The sequence below is a fragment of the Phalaenopsis equestris genome, unplaced genomic scaffold, assembly GCF_001263595.1.
Source record: "Phalaenopsis equestris unplaced genomic scaffold, ASM126359v1 Scaffold000507, whole genome shotgun sequence".
Lineage (NCBI taxonomy): Eukaryota > Viridiplantae > Streptophyta > Magnoliopsida > Asparagales > Orchidaceae > Phalaenopsis > Phalaenopsis equestris.
The window spans coordinates 358,740-379,208 of NW_018164947.1; the positions used below are offsets into that span (position 1 = coordinate 358,740).

The 20,469-nt window shown below is 32.7% G+C and overlaps 2 protein-coding genes across 2 annotated transcripts in view; one reads left to right on the forward strand and one right to left on the reverse strand.

Moving 5' to 3' along the window:
• LOC110028283 (eukaryotic translation initiation factor 2D) overlaps nucleotides 1–20,469 on the forward strand; it is a gene marked incomplete at its 5' end in the record, with an annotated part of 29,597 nt that extends 9,128 nt beyond the window's left edge. The window contains 3 exon segments of the mRNA XM_020730066.1: nucleotides 14,050–14,327; nucleotides 14,482–14,852; nucleotides 20,174–20,469. Of these exon segments, the coding sequence (XP_020585725.1) occupies nucleotides 14,050–14,327; nucleotides 14,482–14,852; nucleotides 20,174–20,298 (774 nt within the window).
• Nucleotides 4,162–6,067, reverse strand: LOC110028284 (F-box protein At1g30200-like). The gene has a single exon (XM_020730067.1). The coding sequence runs from the start codon at nucleotides 5,175–5,177 to the stop codon at nucleotides 4,692–4,694; it is 486 nt and encodes a 161-aa protein (XP_020585726.1). The 5' UTR covers nucleotides 5,178–6,067; the 3' UTR covers nucleotides 4,162–4,691.

A 20,469-nucleotide genomic window follows, 5' to 3' on the forward strand; every position in this document is an offset into this window, starting at 1 on the left:
TATATATATATATATATATATATAATGCATTTCTTGGCATAAATAGTTTTTTTTTTGTAAATTTTTGTTTTTCGTGCAAATTTCTTTAATTTTATGTCTCTACTTATGCGTCACTGACTTCTGCACAAAAGCCTCGTCAATAAGGGTGTTCTCTTAAGGAAATTTTGACATTCCAGTCCATTTGCGATCGGACATCAGTTGAACGATTTTGCTATCAGTCGGGTCACTTTGACTCTTATCTACGTGATATTGCCGCGACACCTGTTATGTTCACCATGCTTGAATGAAGACAACAAAATCTCTATTTATTTTTAATTTACTGCTAAGCAGGCTTTAATATGCTTAATTATACAAATAGGTCCTTCAGTCCAATTTGAATTGCAATCAACACAGCTCAAATTTATTTCATTCATTTTTGTTGATTTGTGTTTGTTATATTTAGGTCAACATAGGCAAATATAATAATGACAATAAGCACTGCAATATGGTACAACTTTTCAAGCAAAGAGGGAAATAATTCAGTCAACGTAGGTCATTATGTGATATAATTTTACTAAATTTTACTAAATTTTACCTTAGTTGTTTTCATTTTAATAATATTTTAGTTTATATTAGTTTATTTTGATGTATTTTACTAAATTTTACTCAATATGGTACAACTTTTCAAGCAAAGAGTAAAATTCAAGATTTCAAAATTTGGGATATTCATGAAGAAGCAAATGTGATGTGGGATAAAGTAACAAACACTATTAAACAGGTTGCAAAAGTTGTTCTTGGAGAATCAAAGGGAAAAATATTTACAAATAAAAATAGTTGGTGGTGGAATAATAATGTGCAAGAAAAGATAAAATATAAGAAGTTATGTTATAAAAATTGATTTAAATGTAAAAGTTTAGAGAACTGGAGAAAATATCTAACGGCTCGCAGGGAGTCTAAAAGAACAATCTGTGATGCTAAAAATTCTGCTTTTAATGATCTTTATAATAGATTAGATACTAAGGAGGGTGAAAAATATTTGTATAAACTAGCCAAACAAAGAGAAAAGAAAAGTAAAGATTTAACTCAAGTAAAGTGTATTAAAGATGAAAATCAAAAAGTACTTTTCTTAGAAAAAGATATTCAACATAGGTGGGTGAGTTACTTTGATAAACTTTTTAATGAAGTTTCTGAAAATACGATCGAACTTAGTGATTTTAATATCGTAAATAATAATAAAACGTTTCATTTTTACCGTCGCATTAGCAAAAAAGAAGTTGAGGAGGCTTTAAAGAAAACCAAGGGTGGAAAGTCTGTAGGACCTGATGATATCCCAATTGAAGTGTGGAAATATTTGGGAGATTTGGGAGTTTCTTGGCTTACTAAACTCTTTAATATTATTTTAAAAACTAAAAAGATGCCTGAGGAGTGGAGGAAGAGTATTTTGATCCCCATTTTTAAGAATAAAGGGGATGCACAAGAGTGTGCAAACTATAGAGGAATTAAGTTGATGTGTCATACTTTAAAATTATGGGAGAGGGTAATTGAACATAGGTGAAGACGCATCACAAAAGTTTCTCATAATCAATTTGGATTTACGTCGGGCAGGTCTACTATGAAAGATATACATTTATTGAGAGGTTTGATGGAGAAGTTCAGAGATAATAAGGAGAATCTACATTTGATTTTTATTGATTTAGAAAAAGCTTACGATAAGGTTCCAAGAGATATCCTTTGGAGAGTTCTCGAGAAGAAATGTGTTGATATGACTTATATTCAAGTCATTAAAGATATGTATACTAGAGCTGTTACTTGTGTTCAAACTGAAGGAGGATTGACAAAATATTTTACTATTTCTGTTGGTTTACATTAGGGATCGACTTTAAGCCCATATACTAAAATTGAATACATGGAATGTAATTTTAGTAGTAATAGCTCTAGTGACAGAAGTGTGACTTTGGGTGATCAAATTATTAAAAGGTGTGAACGATTTAGATATCTTGGGTCCGTTGTCCAAAGCGATGGTGATATAGATGGGGATGTTAATAGTAGAATTCAAGTTGGTTGGTTGAAGTGGAGGAATGCTTCGGGCCTTTTGTGTGATAGAAAAGTACCGCTAAGACTGAAAGGAAAATTTTATAAGATGGTGGTGAGACCTGCAATGCTCTATGGCGTTGAATGTTGGCCTTTAAAAGAGAAGCATAATAATAAGTTAAGTGTTGCCGAGATGAGAATGATTAGGTGGATGAGTGGCTTTACACTTAGAGACAAAATGCAGAATGAATATATTCGTGATAGGGTTGGTGTAGCTCCTGTGACAGACAAAATTAGAGAAAGTCGTCTTAGATGGTTTGGTCATATTAAACGTCGACCATTAGATGATCCGATTAGGAGAGTAGATGTTTTAAATTCGACTTGTGTTAAGAAAGGCAGAGGTAGACCTAGGAAGACTTGGGCTTATTGTATTAAAAATGATCTTAATTTACTAGAACTAAATGAAAATATGACACTAAATAGGATGCAATGGAGAAAAAGGATTCATGTAGCCGACCCCACGTAGTGGGATTAAGGCTTTGTTGTTGTTGTTGTTGTTGTAGTTTATTTTGATGTATATGTGTATGTGATGATGATCCTTAAAGATAATGGGCTGTGTTCTTTAGTGATTTTTTGATTTGCTCCTTTTCCTTGTGTTTTTTTGAATTTATTCATGTTTGTTTCCAAGTTCTTCTTTCGAGCTCCATTTGTGTTGGTTGTTTGTTTTTTAGTTTGTGGTCAGTTTTTGTTCAGTGTTCTATAATCGTTTTTTTTATATTTTTAAAGACAAATCTATCCTATATATTTTATTTGGGGCAATTACACACATACCACCCGAAACTTACTTTTTACAATGAACCACCATCTCTCATCCAATTTTCAAATTCTCACTCAAATATCAAAATTCATTGTAAAACCCTTACCCGTATTTTTTATTTTTATTAAATTTGCAATAGTTTAACCGCGACATTAGTTAATACATCGTTCGGTAGTTCAAAAAAAAATCACCTAGGTTCTTAATTTATAAATATCAATATTTCGGAATGTTTGTATGTAATTATCCCATTTTATTTATGCTATGATGGGCACAAGATTGGTAACAAGCCTCTCAAATTGAGATCAGTACCCTTAAAGTCAGAAGTCAAGTAGTTTAATACTCGAGTCAGCCTTTTGATAAATCTTCTCTAGCTTCTTGTTCACTTTTGTTTATTAACTGAACTTTTAGTCACTTCTTTGGATACTTGATGACATTAAGATTGGTTACCATCGTTTATCAATTGATGAAACTTTAATTGGGTTGTGATTTGAGATGTTTGGCTTGTTTTTTCAAAATTAAGTGCAAATTTGTGGCTTTAATGTGAAGTATAATTTTCCTATCAAGCCATGATATTGAGTTATGATGGTTAGCAATTTTGACTACTTGTGATTCGTAAATTAAGCACTTTGACCTTTGTTGGATTTTAAATGTTGAAATTCAGAATAGTTCAGATTAAAGCAGAACTTTTTGTTTATATGAGAGAGGGTGTAAATAACCCTTACTTAGAATCCTAAGATAAAAAAAAATAATAAAAATGAAATAGTATGAAAGGAAAAATATTTCACTAATAATTCTAATTTAATCAATTCATATTAATTTTTTGGAGATAAAAAAAATAACATAAAATAGTAAGGCCTAAAATAGGAAAGAAATAACTCATAATGCCTGAAAATAAATATAAAAAAAAAGAAAGAAAATAACTTATAATATAAGGAAATCATTTATTCTTCATAATTTGTCATAGGAATAAATTATTTTTTAATATAACTTCTACCACTCCCTCTCAAGTTGAAACATAGTTGAAAATCATGCTTAACTTAGATTTGAAAATATCAAACAATGGGCAAGGAAGATCATGCGAAGTAAAACTTGAAGTGTTCATGCCGTACTTCGGTTGTCACTGACTGCAGTTGTTACAGTATCTGTAGGTAGGTGGAATGCTCCTACAGGTAATGCTGCAGGGAGTTTGCTGGGAAGTAGACAATTGCGATTGTGTTTAACTGCAGTTCATGCAGTCTCTTTAGATAGGCAGAAGTCTCCTACATATAATGCTGCAGGGGAATTTGCAGGGAAGTAAACAATTATGGTTATCTTTAACTGCATGTAGTGTCTGTTGGTAGGCGGAAAACTTCTACAGATAATATTGCAGGGGAGTTTGCAGGAAATGCTTACTTCTAGTTGACTGCAATTGTCATTGGCTGTAGTTCCTGCAGTGTCTGAAGGTAGGCAGAAGGCTCCTACAGGTATTGTTGCAGGGGAGTTTTCAGGGAAGTGGAAAACGTGTAGAAAACGCTGTAGGGTATGACATGCAGAAAAAGGAAAGGGTCCAGAGGTAGGATCTGTTGTATAAAAAGCTTTGGAGGAAGGTCTGTTGTAGGAAAGATTCTGGAGGAGGGCCAAATGCAAAAGAAAGTTAGGATGAGGGCCTGATGTAGGAGGAATTCTGGTGGAGCACCTGTTGCATGAAAAGCTCTAGAGGGCCTGGTATAGAAAAAAGCTCCGGAGGAATTCATCTTCAAATAATATGTTCTCTTCTCAAGCATCTTTGCTGCAGTCCTGTATGGTTCCTCCAAGGCGGTTAACACCCAGGACAAATCTAATTGCCGCCGATACTACAACCTCCCACTACTTCCGTGAATCTCCACTAGGCCGGATAGCAACCAATGTTGCCCCACTTCAGAAACAATCCCCCTAACATCTCAAGAAGTGGAGCATACGACCTCATGCTGAGTGCTGGAACCAATGCCCGTTGTGAAGAACCTGAAGCTGATGTAGGCCTCACTCTTAGATCTTGTAGCTGACATCTATCCATGGTTAGCACACCTTGGCCATCTGCATCAGTGAGATCCAAGAACTCCAATGTCTCTTGATCACTGATGATGGGTTGAAGGAAGTAATGTCGTGCAGCGGCAGCAATGAGGGAACTGATTGTCCATACAACCCTAAGCTTCAGTTCCCCATTCATATAGAAAGATTCAGGAATGTTGCCATTGTCTTCACTAGCACAAAGATCATGTGTGGGGTTAACATGTGCAGATTTGGAGGAAAGGATAGATGCGGCACCAAAGATGACACAGTTGTCAAGGGTGGAGCCAAAAAACAGCCTTTCATTTGAGAAGAACACCTTCATCAACCCCAAGTTTGCCAAGTGGAAGCTTAGTCCGAAGACGCCGGATCTCTTTGAAATTCTTCAGCAACTTAGAGGGGAATGGTCTGATACTTCATATGCGAAAGAGGACGACGCCAAATTGGAGGATGAAACGTTCTTGAAGGAGGGAACAAATATAATCTGACATAGGGCGTAAAAGGGTCGTATAATCCCGTCGAAAATGAAACGAGCAAGATGTGAAAATCTTTGCGGTTTCTATTGCCAAAGATAGCAGTGGAAATGGACAAGTGAGAGAAGGATCGTCTGATAAAACTCAGACAACACGAACGACAATGTTGTCGACGAGGGGAACAATAGCGTGGAAGCGACAGGAGATGACGTAACACCATCCAATTCCCTTCACGTCGCTAATCCAGTTGAAAATGACAATCAAGATCGAGTTTGACAGCCGATCAAAGTTGTCGATTCCTTACTCCGACTACGACGAAGTAAAAGATAAGCGGTGGAGACACCACTTGCGAGATTCCAGTAGATCTGCAGCCGTCGATGACATATTATGGCTAAAATGAAGGAGAAAATAAGATGGAAACCTTAGAAAGACGTGCTTATCAGAGCCCGGGGGGGATTCAGAGGGTAGATCCCGCAACAGAACGAAAAAATCTAGTGTTGAGCTGATTAAAACTAAGAAACATAAGACGTGGGAAGAAAGATGAAGTTTGGAGTTGCCGCGAATTTTTCTGGCTAGATGGTGAGGCCTAGAGCCGAGAGTGATTGCGACCATATTTCAGGGAGAAAAAGTGCCCCTCCCTTCTTGCAGGAAGAATGGCAGGAAGGGAGTTTAGTGGCTCTCGAGCGAGGACCAACAACTAGGGTAGGAAATTTGACTCTGATACCATATTGAAACTTAGAATAATGCGGAATAAAGAGGAATTTTTCATTTATATGAGAAATGGTGTAAATAAACCTTACATGAATCCTAGAATAAGAAAGATAATAAAAATGAAATAATATGAAAGGAAAGATATATTGTCTAATAATTCTAATTAATCAATTCGTATTAAATATTTGGAGATAAAGGAAATAGCATAAAATAGTAATGCCTAAAATAGGAAGGAAATAACTCCTAATCCATTGAATTAAATATAAAATATGATAGGAAATAACTCCTAATTTAGGAAAATAGTTTATTCCTCTTAACTTTTCACAAGAATAATTTATTTTCTAATAAAACTTCTAACATCAACAATTTTCTAACTGCTGACTTTACAAATTAAATGATTATAAATACTGGATTACCAAGACCTGTAAATGAACTTCTCCTTGATGAATTTTTTACTTCTTAAACATACGTTTTTGTTAGATGTGAGTTCTTCCCCAGTGTAAGTATTGAGTCCCAGTTTTTGGTGAAGTTGTTTTTATATTTATGTGGGGTTAGATCTCTTATGTGATGAGTTCTTTTGTGATTTATTTACAAGCATGAGTAGTTTTTGTTAAATTTATTACAACCTAGATTTTCTAACCACAAAATGATCCTTGATTGAAGTATGGTTTTTAATGGTCTCAAATTTTTTTGTATAATTTGTATATTATTAAATTATCTTTACTAGTGAATTTTGTGTGTTTTATAGTTTTCATCAAATTAGATGATTTTTATTTAATTTAAAAGTGTGTGGACTGCAAATTTGATTTTATGTGCTTGATCTTGTATATCTCATCTTAGATGTATTAGAAAACCTTATATTCTAGGTCATCTTACATCTGATTTGTTATCAAAACTTTAGTTTACATCTCCATGTCAATGTGAAGTTGAACATAATAATAGGGTTAATCAATAAAATTATAACATAATGTAATTTTAATGATTTTTTTTTTATTATCATTGTAATGACATTGGGTAAACTACAGTTTTAGACAAATATAATGTGATTATCTTAAGATTAAAAGGGTCATGCTTATATTTAATAATAGGTATGATCATATGCAATGTTTAAATTAGATTGATAAATTTGAAGAGCTCTTTGAAAGTTACAGTATGTCTAATTTTCAAATAGTTGAATTTGGTTAATCAAAACTATAGGTTATACTCAATCATTTTGGTGATATATTGTTATTATCTTTTCATGAACTTGTATGAAGCATAAGCTTAAAGAATAATATCTTTCATTTAGTGAACATAGGCACCACTACATGGTCAAATTAAGAATTATAAACAAAGTGACTGTTGTGTTTGGATATCATGCAATGTTTAAAGGTATTGTAATCAAATATTATCATCCATCAAAGATTAGAATATTATATTATCATTATCCCTTTTATTAAAGGTCCAGTGCAAAAAATTAGAAATGAACTAACTACTCTTCACAAAAAAGCCTTATGCAAGGTTTTATACAGCTGTAGATATTTAGAAATATCACAATTATCTTGTTATTCTTAGGAATTTTGAGCCTATGTTTATTTCAAAAGGAAAGTTAATAGCATCTCATTTAAAGCCTATTGAAAAGCACTAACACAAGAATCCCTATATGATTGAATTTGATCGTATTGATGACGTATTAGATGTAGAATATGATATGTTGTTACATTGTAAATCAACATTTGACTTGTTGAATCTAAATATGCACTTATAGAAATGCATTCATGTATCTAAACCAAAAATTTAGTGATTTATAATTTGAGTTTAAAATCAGAATCGAATATGGATTGTAGTTGACCTAAATTACAAATAGAAATGATTTTGTGTGGATGCCTGTGAGAGAGATAGAGAGAGAGAGAGAGAGAGAGAGAGAGAACAAATTATATGTGTTGTAGTTGAATCAGCTTAACAACCCATTGCTAGATCTACAAATCAAGAAAAGATCGACTTGCCACTAAAATTATTGCTAGGTATACAAATCAAACTAAAAATTGACTTTCTTTTGGTCCTTGGTTTCTTAATTTACATATCTATTAAGGGAACCTAAAGGAGAAAGTGAAGTTGCAACAACTTTTATAAGCGTATATTAGCAGTAAGTACTTTTAAGATTATTTGAAATTTACAGTTACTTCTATTCGATTAAATTTTGCAATGACTAAGAAGACTTAATACAAATGATACCACTTGAAAAAAGAATTTTTATTGGAGGAGATTTAACATTTCTGTAGAGTAGTAGAAGATTTCATAAACATTTATTGTGGTTACGGTTTTGGAGTGACTAATGAAGAATTTAGAGACTTTTCAGATTTTATTTTAGCGTATGATTTTGTTATTACTAATACTTTATTCAAGAAAAGAGATGAACATCTTATTACTTATAAGAATGAATCTAATAAAACACAAATTGATTAAAACAAAACACAAATTGATTATTTTCTTATGAGAATAAGAGGTCGTCGAGATTGCAAAGATTGTAAGGTCATTTTAAGTGAGGATTTAAATACCCAACATCGATTATTAGTTCTAGATTTTAAGATGAAGAGTTGTAAAATAAAGAATACTAAAACTCATCATTATAAAATTAGATGGGGGAACCTAAAAAGACACAAATAAAATTATTTTTATGAGTAAAATTCAAGATTTTAAAATTTGCTATGTTCATGAAGAATCAAAAGCTATGAGAAAAAATAATAAACATTATTAAACAAGTAGCAAAAGATGTACTTGGAGAATCAAAAGAAAAAGTTTCTATAAATAAAAATTGTTGATGGTGGAATAATAATTTGCAAGAAAATATAAAATATAAAAAGTTGTGATATGAAAATTGATTTAAATGTAAAAGCTTTGGAGGACTGAGAAAAACATTAAACGGCCCGCAGGGGGTCTAAAAACAATCTTTGATGCTAAAAATTCTGCTTTTAGTGATTTTTATAATAAATTAAATATTAAGGAGGGTGAAGTCTGTATGTATAAACTAGCCAAACAAGGAGAAAAGAAACGTAAAGATTTAACTCAAGTAAAGTGTGTTAAAGATGAAAATCAGAAGTGTTTTTCTTAGAAAAAAGATATTCAACATAGGTGAGTGAGTTATTTTGATAAACTTTTTAATGAAATTTCCGAAAATACGATTGACCTTAGTGATCTTAATATCATTAATAATCATAGAACATTTCATTTTTACCGCCAAATTAGTAAAAAAGGAATTGAGGAGGCTTTAAAAGAAAACCAAGGGTGGGAAGTCTGTAGGATTTGATGATATCCCAATTGAAGTGGAAATATTTAGGAGATTTGGGATATCATTTAGAGAAAAAATCTTGGCTTACTAAAATCTTTAATATTATTTTAAAAACTAAAGAGATGCCTGAGGAGTGGAAGAAGAGTGTTTTGGTCCCCATTTTTAAGAATAAAGGTGATACACAAGAGTGTGCAAATTATAGAGGAATTAATTTGATGTGTCATACTTTAAAATTATGAGAGAGGATCATTGAACTAGGTTAAGACGTATTACAAAGATTTCTCATAATCAATTTGGATTTATAGCGGGCAGGTCTACCATGGAAGCTATACATTTTTTGAGAGGTTTGATGGAGAAATTCAGAGATAATAAGCAGGATCTACATTTGATTTTTGTTGATATAGTAAAAGCTTACGATAAGGTTCCGAGAGATATCCTTTGGAGAGTCCTTGAGAAGAAAGGTGTTGGGATGACTTATATTCAAGTCATTGAAGATTTGTATACTTGAGCTGTTACTTGTGTTCGAACTGAAGGAGGACTGATCAAATATTTTTCTATTTCTGTTGGATTACGTCAAGGATTGGCTTTAATCCGTTATCTTTTTGTTTTAGTTATGGATGGTCTTACTAGACATTTACATGATGATGTAACTTGGTGTATGCTTTTGCTGATGTTATCCTTTTCGTGGATAAGACAAGAGAAAAAACTCAAGAAAAACTTGAATTATGGAGGCCTACCTTGGAGTCTAAAGACTTTTGTTTGAGTAGAACTAAAACTGAATACATGGACTAAAACTGAGCACATGGAATGTAATTTTAGCAGTAGCAGCTCTAGTGACAGAAGTGTAACTTTGAGTGATCAATTTATTATAAGGTGTGAACGATTTAAATATCTCGGGTCTGTTGTTCAAAGCGATGGTGTATAGATGGAGATGTTAATAGTAGAATTCAAGTTGGTTGGTTGAAGTGGAGGAATGTTTCAAGCCTTTTGTGTGATAGAAAAGTAATGCTTGGATTGAAAGGAAATTTTATAAGATGGTGGTGAGACCTACAATGCTCTATGGCACTTAATGTTGGCCTTTAAAAGAGAAGCATAATACTAAGTCAAGTGTTGCGAAGATGAGAATGATTAGGTGGATGAGTGGCTTTACACTTAGAGAAAAAATGTGAAATGAATATATTCGTGATAGGGTTGGTGTAGCCTAGTGGCGGACAAAATTAGAGAAAGTCGTCTTAGATGGTTTGGTCACATTAAACGTCGACCATCCGATGACTTGATTAGGAGAGTAAATGTTTTAGATTCGTCTTATGTTCTGAAAGGAAGAGGTAGACCTAGGAAGACTTGGGCTTATTGTATAAAATCAGAATCTAGAATGATTGGGTGGATGAGTGGCTTTTCACGTAGAGAAAAAATGTGAAATGATTAATTCGTGATAGGGTTGGTGTAGCCTAGTGACAGACAAAATTAGATAGAGTCATCTTAGATGGTTTGGTCACATTAAACGTCGACCATCCGATGACCCGATTAGGAGAGTAAATGTTTTAGATTCAACTTATGTTCGGAAAGGTAGAGGTAGACCTAGGAAGACTTGGGCTTATTGTATAAAATCAGAATCTAGAATGATTGGGTGGATGAGTGGCTTTACACTTAGAGAAAAAATGTGAAATGAATATATTCGTGATAGGGTTGGTGTAGCCTAGTGGCGGACAAAATTAGAGAAAGTCGTCTTAGATGGTTTGGTCACATTAAACGTCGACCATCCGATGACCCGATTAGGAGAGTAAATGTTTTAGATTCAACTTATGTTCGGAAAGGTAGAGGTAGACCTAGGAAGACTTGGGCTTATTGTATAAAATCAGAATCTAGAATGATTGGGTGGATGAGTGGCTTTACACTTAGAGAAAAAATGCTCTATGGCGTTGGATGTTGGCCTTTAAAAGAGAAGCATAATACTAAGTGTTACCGAGATGAGAATGATTAGGTGGATGAGTGGCTTTACATATAGAGAAAAAAATGCGAAATTAATATATCCGTGATAGGGTTGGTGTAGCTCCTGTGTCGGAAAAAATTCGAGAGAGGCGTCCGTCTTAGATGGTTTGGTCACATTAAACGTCGACCATCTGATGACCCGGTTAGGAGAGTGGATGTTTTAGATTCGACTTATGTTAAGAAAGGCAGAGTAAACTTAGGAAGACTTGGGCTTATTGTATAAAAAATATTCTTAATTTATTAGAATTAAATGAAAATATGACACTAAATTGGATGCAATGGAGAAAAAGGATTCATGTAGCATACCCCACATAGTGGGATTAAAGCTTTGTTGTTGTTGTTGTTGTTGTTGTTGTTCTATTCAATTAAATTTAAAAATGCATAATTTGTCATAGCTAATTAATTTTAAAGACATTTGAGTTAGTTTATTTAAATACATTTTCAAATATGCTTATCTTTCTGTGTGTGATTTGTCTAGTATTAAGCTTTTTTTAAATCATTTTTTACTTCAAAAGTTTATTATATTGTCTTTTTTAATATCTTTGAGGACTTTTATGTTTTTTTATTATTTTCTCATATCATATTATTCATTTGCTATTTGCTTGAAAATATTCACATAAATCAATTGTTAATTATGACAATTATAAGTTTACTGTTAATGTGAATAAGAGGTATATATGAAATTAAACCATATGATAAAGTAATGATTTTTATAAATGCTAAAATAATTATCTATCATAGATTTTAAGAAATTAACAAATGTATAGGTGGTAGTTGTGGTTGTAGATAAAGTTAAGTTGGCATGAACCACTTTCAGACTAATTTTGAGCTTGATTAATTATTTGAGTTTGAGTTGGCTCATTATCCGACTCATTTTTGGAAGTGAAATTATGATTTGGAGTTAAACCCAAAATGAAAGATTTTAATAGAAATAATAAGAAATTTATTTAGATAAAGAACAAAGAATTTTAAATATGTTTAATAATTTTGATTTCAACCTCTTATGTTCTAATTTGTTCAGAGTGAATTTTATTTTAATATTTTTTATACAAGCTCCTACACTATCTGACATGTCAAGTTGAGTTTGGCCCAAACTTGGCATATTAGCTCTATTTTCTTGGCTTATGTCTAATGTAGCGAGGCTAGCCTAAGCTAATGCATGAATTTGTTTGACTTAATTACATCTCTAGTTGAGGCATATAAAATAACTCAATGCATTGAGTCATATGCTTGTAAATTGAAACTTTGAGAAGTTCTAGAATTAATCATCTTAAAAAAAAATCTGACTTGACTTTTATGATGAACCTAAGACCAATGCTTTGGATTCCTTTTTATTTCATCTTGGGAATCCTCATTCAATGCTCTTGATTTTTTTTTCTCATTAGGTGTATCTAATATGCCAATTTTTTCTTTTTTACTAGCTAATACTCTCTTTGCTTAAGCTGGCCAGATTTGATGCAAGTCAGCAATTTGTATTATTAATTTTTACCTTAGTTTTGCTTCATTTTAGTATTTTTTTTTTAATTTTGTAATAATTTATTTTTATCTGAACATGCTTACGATGAAGATCCTCAGAGAATATATTCTGCTCTCTGTCTATGCTGCTTCAGCTCAACTGAGCTGGTTTGAGTCTATTCATCTGCGGGATCTCTGGTTATGCCTATATCATCCTTTAGCTGGGCTGGTTGTTGGCTGTCTACTTTTCTGCTGGTTCATTGTTTTCTTATATCGAGTAAATAAGTTTAGCTCCAACAAGGGCAATTAGAAAAATTATTTGGAAGACACAAAACTAGAAATAGATAATACGGAGGCCTATATGTCAAATCGTTAGGAATGTGAAAATTACAAAATGATTTATTTGGATATCCTTGATTGAAGTCCAACAAATATAAGGTAGTAGTGGTAGTTTTTTTTTTTCTTGATTTTTACATAACTGTTGACTCTGTGTTCTTCCGTAGTTGGTTCTCTTCTAGGTTTTTAATTAGTGGGCTTGAAGATTAGGCTGTAATTCTAGACGTACTTGTCAGGCCGTGTGAAGTGTTAATTAATGCCTCTAACTTGAATTGAGATATTTGTGTTAAGATGTTAAGTGTGATTAAGTTATTTAGTGATATATGCGGTTGCTTCAGTTTTGATTACTTTTAATTCACGGTTTGTGCACAGTAGCTTTTGTTGCATTTCAAGTGTTTTGATTGCCATCATTGGGAGTTGAGATGATAATGCATATGGATTACCGGGACATTCTAGTGGAATATGATTACATCAAATCTCTACCTTCATCTAAAATATCTGCATTTGTTGGATATGAAGTATTCAATTGCGGTGCAAGATTCATCGCTGCCTTTTGGGACAAGTTTTCTTGTACTGGCGTGATATTTGCATCCTTGATTTGGTAAACTCTTTCGTTATTTTATTTTTCTATTCTGTGATTGAGCATGATTTATTTTTGGTTTAATATATCATTATCTGGATATCATGATTTTGGTTTATTTTCACAAATTTATTGTGGAATGTTTAATTTTACAATGATTGATTATGGTTTGGATGCAAATTTTGCATGTTTTCTGGTTTCCATAGAAAAATATGACTTTCTGTTTGAGCTAAAAGGCTATAGACTATGACTCTGATCAAAGGCATTGTTCAACATTTTGCCTTTTTTTTATTTTTTATTTTAATTTATTATTATTATTATTATTATTTTGGTTTGTTTGAATTCTAACTGAAATTTTTATTAACTCGGTTCTGCAATTTGGTAGATATCGGCAAAGGAAGATAAACACAAGAAGGAAATTATAGTGCTCTCTGTGAACCGTGCACATCCAGACTATATATCTTTCAAGCCAGAGAAGCGTGTTACTGATGTTGTTGATCAGAAGGCTGATTCTTCTGCAGGTGATACTCACCAGAGTAAATCACAGCTTGAGGTTGTTGAGCTTTACAAATCAAGCGCACATGTCAATCTCATATTCTCATCTGTTGGTGCTGATACTGGAAAATATTACACTGCTTCAGAATCAAGTGATGTTGTCTTCAGGTTTTGTCCCATGCCCCCTTCTCTCATGTTGGAAATCTTCTATGAAATTTCTATTTGTGCTGCTTTCTTTAATTACTGCCAGTATTTAAGTTAAAAAGAAAAAGTCTGTTTTATCATATCCTTTTGAACTTAATCCAGTTATTGTGTATCACAGATACATAGAGAGAGAAAATCTAACCAATCCATTGAACAAAGCAATGGTGATTTTAGATGCTACACTTTGTGATGCTCTTTTCAAAGGATCCATTAAAAAGGGTGTAATGTACCCTACAGAGATTCAGAAGAAGGAGCTAGGAGCAACATTTCTAAATCGAATGCAAGCTTTCCACAGGGTTTGTAGGGATAATGAGGTTGCTATCCGCAAGGGTTCTATTAGACCAATACAAATTATGGCTGAACGTCGGCAGGGAAACAAGAAGGTGACGAGAGTCTCAGGAGTTGAGTATTTCTTATTGGATGCTGAATCATTAGCCTCTGAACTTCAAAAGAAATTTGCATGCAGTACATCAATATCTGAGCTTCCAGGTATGTTCCTTGTCTTAGGATTCATAGCAGGCTACATTTGTACTTTATTCATTGCAGTGCTAGTATAAACTTGTCTATATATAGGATCAGAAGATATTAACATGAAAAATATAATAAAGTAGAGTTTTCTTGATAATAATGATGTATTATAATAATAAATACTATTTATTGTAAATTTAAATCATATATGATAATATTAATGACACGTAATGATTCTAATAATTCGAACATTGCCCCATAAACATATAATGAGGTTGCAAGAAATATCAATGGTTTGACTACGAAAATAAAATAATATGGAAGCTAAAGTGACTTGATAGAAAGCCTGCAATCTGTTGGGGGAAGAAAAAAAAAGGTGGAACTTATCCTGTAAGCTGCAATGATTCACAAATCAAACATTTGACCCTTGCATTGTCAATGCAATTATTGTTTGTAATTGCTACTATAATACTACTGCAACCAACCACTATAACACTGCTCATGTAATTATTGCTACTACACTATTGTTAAAGAAAACAGAGTCTTCGTCAACATCTTCAACCCTGTAACAGCCCATTTCTATTACCGGGTGACAAGAAATAAAGAACTGAAGAAGAGGAAGTGAAGAGTCGGGAAATCAAACATAAGTAGAAGAAATGATTAGTCGGGCAACCGAAGGAAGGGAGAGGGAGCGAGGGGGTCGGAAGCCAAAGAGGCGATTTCGCTCTATAAAGCTTCACTGTTGACTTACTTGGAGAGTCAAATGGTGCGTACGAGAGACGACAGAAGCTAGCTATGGCTTCTCGTGTTTTGATTGATATTGAGGCGGCGTCGGTGTCATTGGAGTCAACACCAGTACCTTGTTGAGGACGATGAGGCGAGAGGAACGTGTGCTTGTGACGTGCGAGAGCAAAGAGGGCGGGGTTCGAGTGGCTCAGTGCAAATGAGAAGTTTGAGGAAGGAGTGAGTCGAAGCTATGTGCGTTTGGAGTTCGATCGAAAGAGTTCTCCTGCGAGAAAGGCTCTCGATCCGATCTCGTGCACGCAAAAGGGAGGAAAACATAGTTTTGCGAGGGTCAGGGCTCGAGCGAGCCTTGTTGTTTGGTTCAAATGAATTAGGGCGAGAAGGTAAGGTAAGATGCTTAATTATTTGAGTTGTTATAATTAATTAAAATGAAAATTTAGAAACTTTATATTAAATTGATTTCAATTTTATTATCAATTGTTTGAAGCTAATCAGTAAGAACTAAAAAGGCTAAAGCACAAAAAAGAGAATTGTGCTGCAAGAAGGAATTCAACTATGAAGTTTAATTTAAATGTTTAATCATTCTCTATATGAAATTATACTTACAAGCCAATTTAAAGGTTTTCTAAGTTAAGCATGTTAATTAGCTTAGGAAAATAGATTATGGTATAATATATAGTAATACAAAGATATAATGTAGCTTAATGTTAGAATAAAAATTTGGCTAAATTAATTGGTTATACACTTCATTAAAAAATAAAAGAAATTGGATGACTACATATGTATTTGTTTATATAGTTAAAATAATAAATAAATTAATTTATTATAAATAACCATGTTTATGTTAGGTTTCAAATTTTAGAAGAGTCGACGTCAAGACAAATTTAATAACAAATTAATTGTCATCGATGTGAGTTCTCATCTTATATTACAACAATATTCTGCTTCTTCTAAACCAAATGCATTTACTTAGTTAAATTGAAAATATTGTAAACTCCATATTTTGAATTCTAGTGAAATTTTGTTCATATTGTAGGAATGATGTGCAAAGTATTATTTAAATTATCATTTAAATGATTTATAAGTATATTGTCTGATATGCAAATGTGAATGAAATATATTTTTAGTAAAAAATATATTTTTAGTAAATAATTAAATAATAATTTTGATAGAATGTTTGTATCTGTATGACTTATTTTGATGGAGTTACCTCTTTATGTTACTAATAGGGGAACATTAATGTACCTGCGCACATATATAAAAAAAATATTGATATTGAATTATCTTAATTGGTATGAATTTTTAGAAGGTACTTCTGTGATAGTTGTACATATATGAGACGATATTTTTATGCTATTGATAAATTAAGGTCCTTTAAATAACTTGTTAAATGTTTATATTAATTCATTAAAAAGCTCATCTGACATGCATTTTGTTTTTCTTTTCCCTTGCGTAATATTAGCGTATGAGTAATCACTGGCCTTGGTTAGCTCATCGTTGCTTTAAACCAATTTTTCAAGTTAATTTAATTGATTAAAAGATGACTGATAGAGAAAAAATGTTTATAGAAGATGCAGACAACCAGTAATGAGGTAGATAATATACCTCGAAACATTGATATTTACAAAATAAGCACCTAGGTGATTTTTTTGAACTACCGAGCTGATAGATTTTGGTGTGCTACGATTTAACTATTGAGAAATTGAGAAAAATGTAAATATGGGTTGGGGTTTTACCATGAATTTTGATATTTGAGTGAAAATTTGAAAAATGGATGAAAGAGGGTGGTTGATTTGTAAATAGCAAGTTTCGAGTGGTATGTATGTAATTGCCTAACTATCGAGAAATTGAGAAAAATGTAAATATGGGTTGGGGTTTTACCATGAATTTTGATATTTGAGTGAGAATTTGAAAAATGGATGAAAGATGGTGGTTGATTTGTAAATAGCAAGTTTCGTAAATAGCAATGTAAATAGCAAGTTTCGAGTGGTATGCATGTAATTGCCTTAAATTTGATTAGTAGTAGTAGCTCTAGTGACAAAGTTGTAAATACGGGTGATCAAATTATTAAAATGTGTGAGCTATTTAGATATCTCGGGTCTTTTGTTCAAAGTGACGGTGATATAGATGGGGATGTTATTAGTAGAGTTCAAGTTGGTTGGTTGAAGTGGAGGAATGCCTCAGGCTTATTGTGTGATAGAAAGTACCACTTAGACTGAAAGGAAAAAAAATATAAGATGGTGGTGACAACTGCAATGCTCTATGGCGCAAAATGTTGGTCTTTAAAAGAGAAATATCAAACTATGTGTTGCTGAGATGAGAAAGCTTAGGTGGATAAGTGACTTTACACTTGGAGACAAAATATGAAATGAATATACTCGTGATAGGGTTGATGTAACTCTAGTGGCGAAGAAAAATTGAGAGAGTCCTCTTAGATGGTTTGGTCACATTAAACGTCGACCATCTGATGATTCAGTTAGCAGAGTAGGTGTTTTAGATTCGACTTATGTTAAAAAAGACAGAGGTAGACCTAGAAAGATTTGGGCATATTATATAAAAAATGACCTTAATTTATTATAACTAAATGAAAATATGACACTTAATTGGACACAATGGAGAAAAAAAGATTCATGTAACCGACCTTACTTAGTGGGATAAAAGCTTGGTGTTATTGTTAATTTAATTTGATTAGTATCTTTTTCATCTGTTAAATAATAATTGAATATAAAAACTTAGTTTTCATTTTTCAACCGTTTGCTCCTATCTTGAGTAATTCCAAACCTCAGGTTGGGTCTTCTTGACCACTATTGTGAAAATCATGAAAAACCTTTGTTTTTTAAACAACAAATAAACATCTTATATTGAACACCGAAGTATTCCTTTCAAATTTCTAATTCACCAACCAATCATTAACTGAGAACTTTTCTTTAAGATAATTTAAGTTTCGTTTCCATGGAATTTGTACATTTGACTTGAACATCCAAACAGCATCCTCATTGACATGAACTCCCATCAGACGATCACTCTTACCTTGAATTTATTATACAACATAACAAAATAACCAAAGAAATAAAATTACAAAACCACACATCTGGCGCGCAAAGACGAGGAAATAGAAGGTGACACTGATCAACGCTGGGGAATGGTCAATGTGGAGGAGAGAACTGACTAGAGCTATGTACATGATAGAAATCATAAAATGTTACATTTTTACTTGCTCCATGATAGTGCGAGTACAAACATGCTTTTATAAAGGAGAGAAGTAGAAATAAGGAAAACACAATAAAGTAGAATATCCTCAACCTCAAGATTATATTACAAAAATTAATATTGTTGATTCCTACAATAAATTCAAATCGCATGTGATAAAACTAATTTGACAATATAATAATTCTCATAACTTCAACATCTTGGTGGAAACTATTAATTGATCTTACATTAACTTAACTGGCTTCTAATCTGTGCTCCTAGTGGAACTTTTTAGGCTGTACTTCATTTGGTACAGCCTTCCGTTTGTTTGTCATATTACTGAAAGAAATCAGATATTATTAATCCCAGATTGATTAATGCTTGCCATTTTCAAAATCATGAAAAATAATCCCAGCCATCCAAAATGAATTGGTTGTTTGAGATAGGGAAATTTACCTCTTAAATTTTTATGATAATTGGAGATAGTTGAAGTTCTAGTGAATAGAAGCCATTTATAAGAGAAAGGAACATCGAAGGCCCATCGACTGCCTTATGATTGTTTGAATTAGCAGGGCAATGCTATTTGACAGTTAAGCTTGCTAACACAGGATAAGAAAAGTAGTTTATTTATTTATTTATTGTTACGTTGTTTAGAATTTTTATTTATAATTATTGAAAATTAGTAAATAATGTGCTTAAGCTAGGGGTATCGATTCGGAATGTCAAATTGGTTTTGGGTTTGAGCCAAGGTTGATCAGACTCAAATATACTTGATCTGACTCCAACCAATTTATTATGTAGCCAAAACATATAACCCGAATCAGCTTATAACCTAAACCGAACTTGCTATGTTGTTAATTATATGGATCATAAAAAAATTTTTTTTCCTTGAATCAACATGACTCAATTAAAATAACGCTTGAATAGCCTTATACAAGCAGTGAAAAAAAAGGTGACTTGGGTTGTTTGAGTCAACTCAAATCCACCCCAAATAACAACACTTTTAACTCGAATGGGACCAAAGTAGCAACATAGTCAAAACAAACCCAAATATTTTCAGTCGTGTTGAGGTTAGGTTATTGATTGACACCCTTAGCTTAAAACTCCACATCTACGATGGGTGTCGACCCCGATCGTGTGGCCGCTGAGCCTCTTGCAATCACTTATATAAAACCCTACTGACATAACATCATATATTCACATTCTATTGGCAAGGGAAATTTGCACCACTTTTCCATGATAATATTATCTTGCTGGATTTTTAAGCCAAAATTCATTAAACTTTATTTTTGTTGTTGTTAATTCATGTGGTCCCATTCGGTCTAGATGTTGATTATTTCTCATTTTTGAAGCATTTAATCCATTCCCATTTCCAATTTATTGAAATATTCGTGTCAAAATCATTTCAGGGAAAAAGGGACAATATGAAGTGCTCGTACAGGGTGGAGTGATCGACGACCTTGCTAAACATCTCGTTGACGACTATGGCGTCCCCAAAAGATACATTGAGGTGCTTGATAAAACCCGAAAATAAGTAGTAAAATCATTTTATATCATACTCCGTAAATAGCTAAATAAATCTACAAGCCATAAACATCATCTGTTGCAAGTCCGGACCTGGCTGTAACGTTTGTTCTATAGCTTGGAGGGTAACGTCTTTATCGAATCTGCTCATATTAAATTTTCTATTTGAACTTGGTTCCTA

Coding starts and splice junctions, on each gene's coding strand:
- LOC110028284 (XM_020730067.1), bottom strand. CDS start 5,177: ATGAAGGTGTTCTTCTCAAATGAAAGGCTGTTTTTTGGCTCCACCCTT.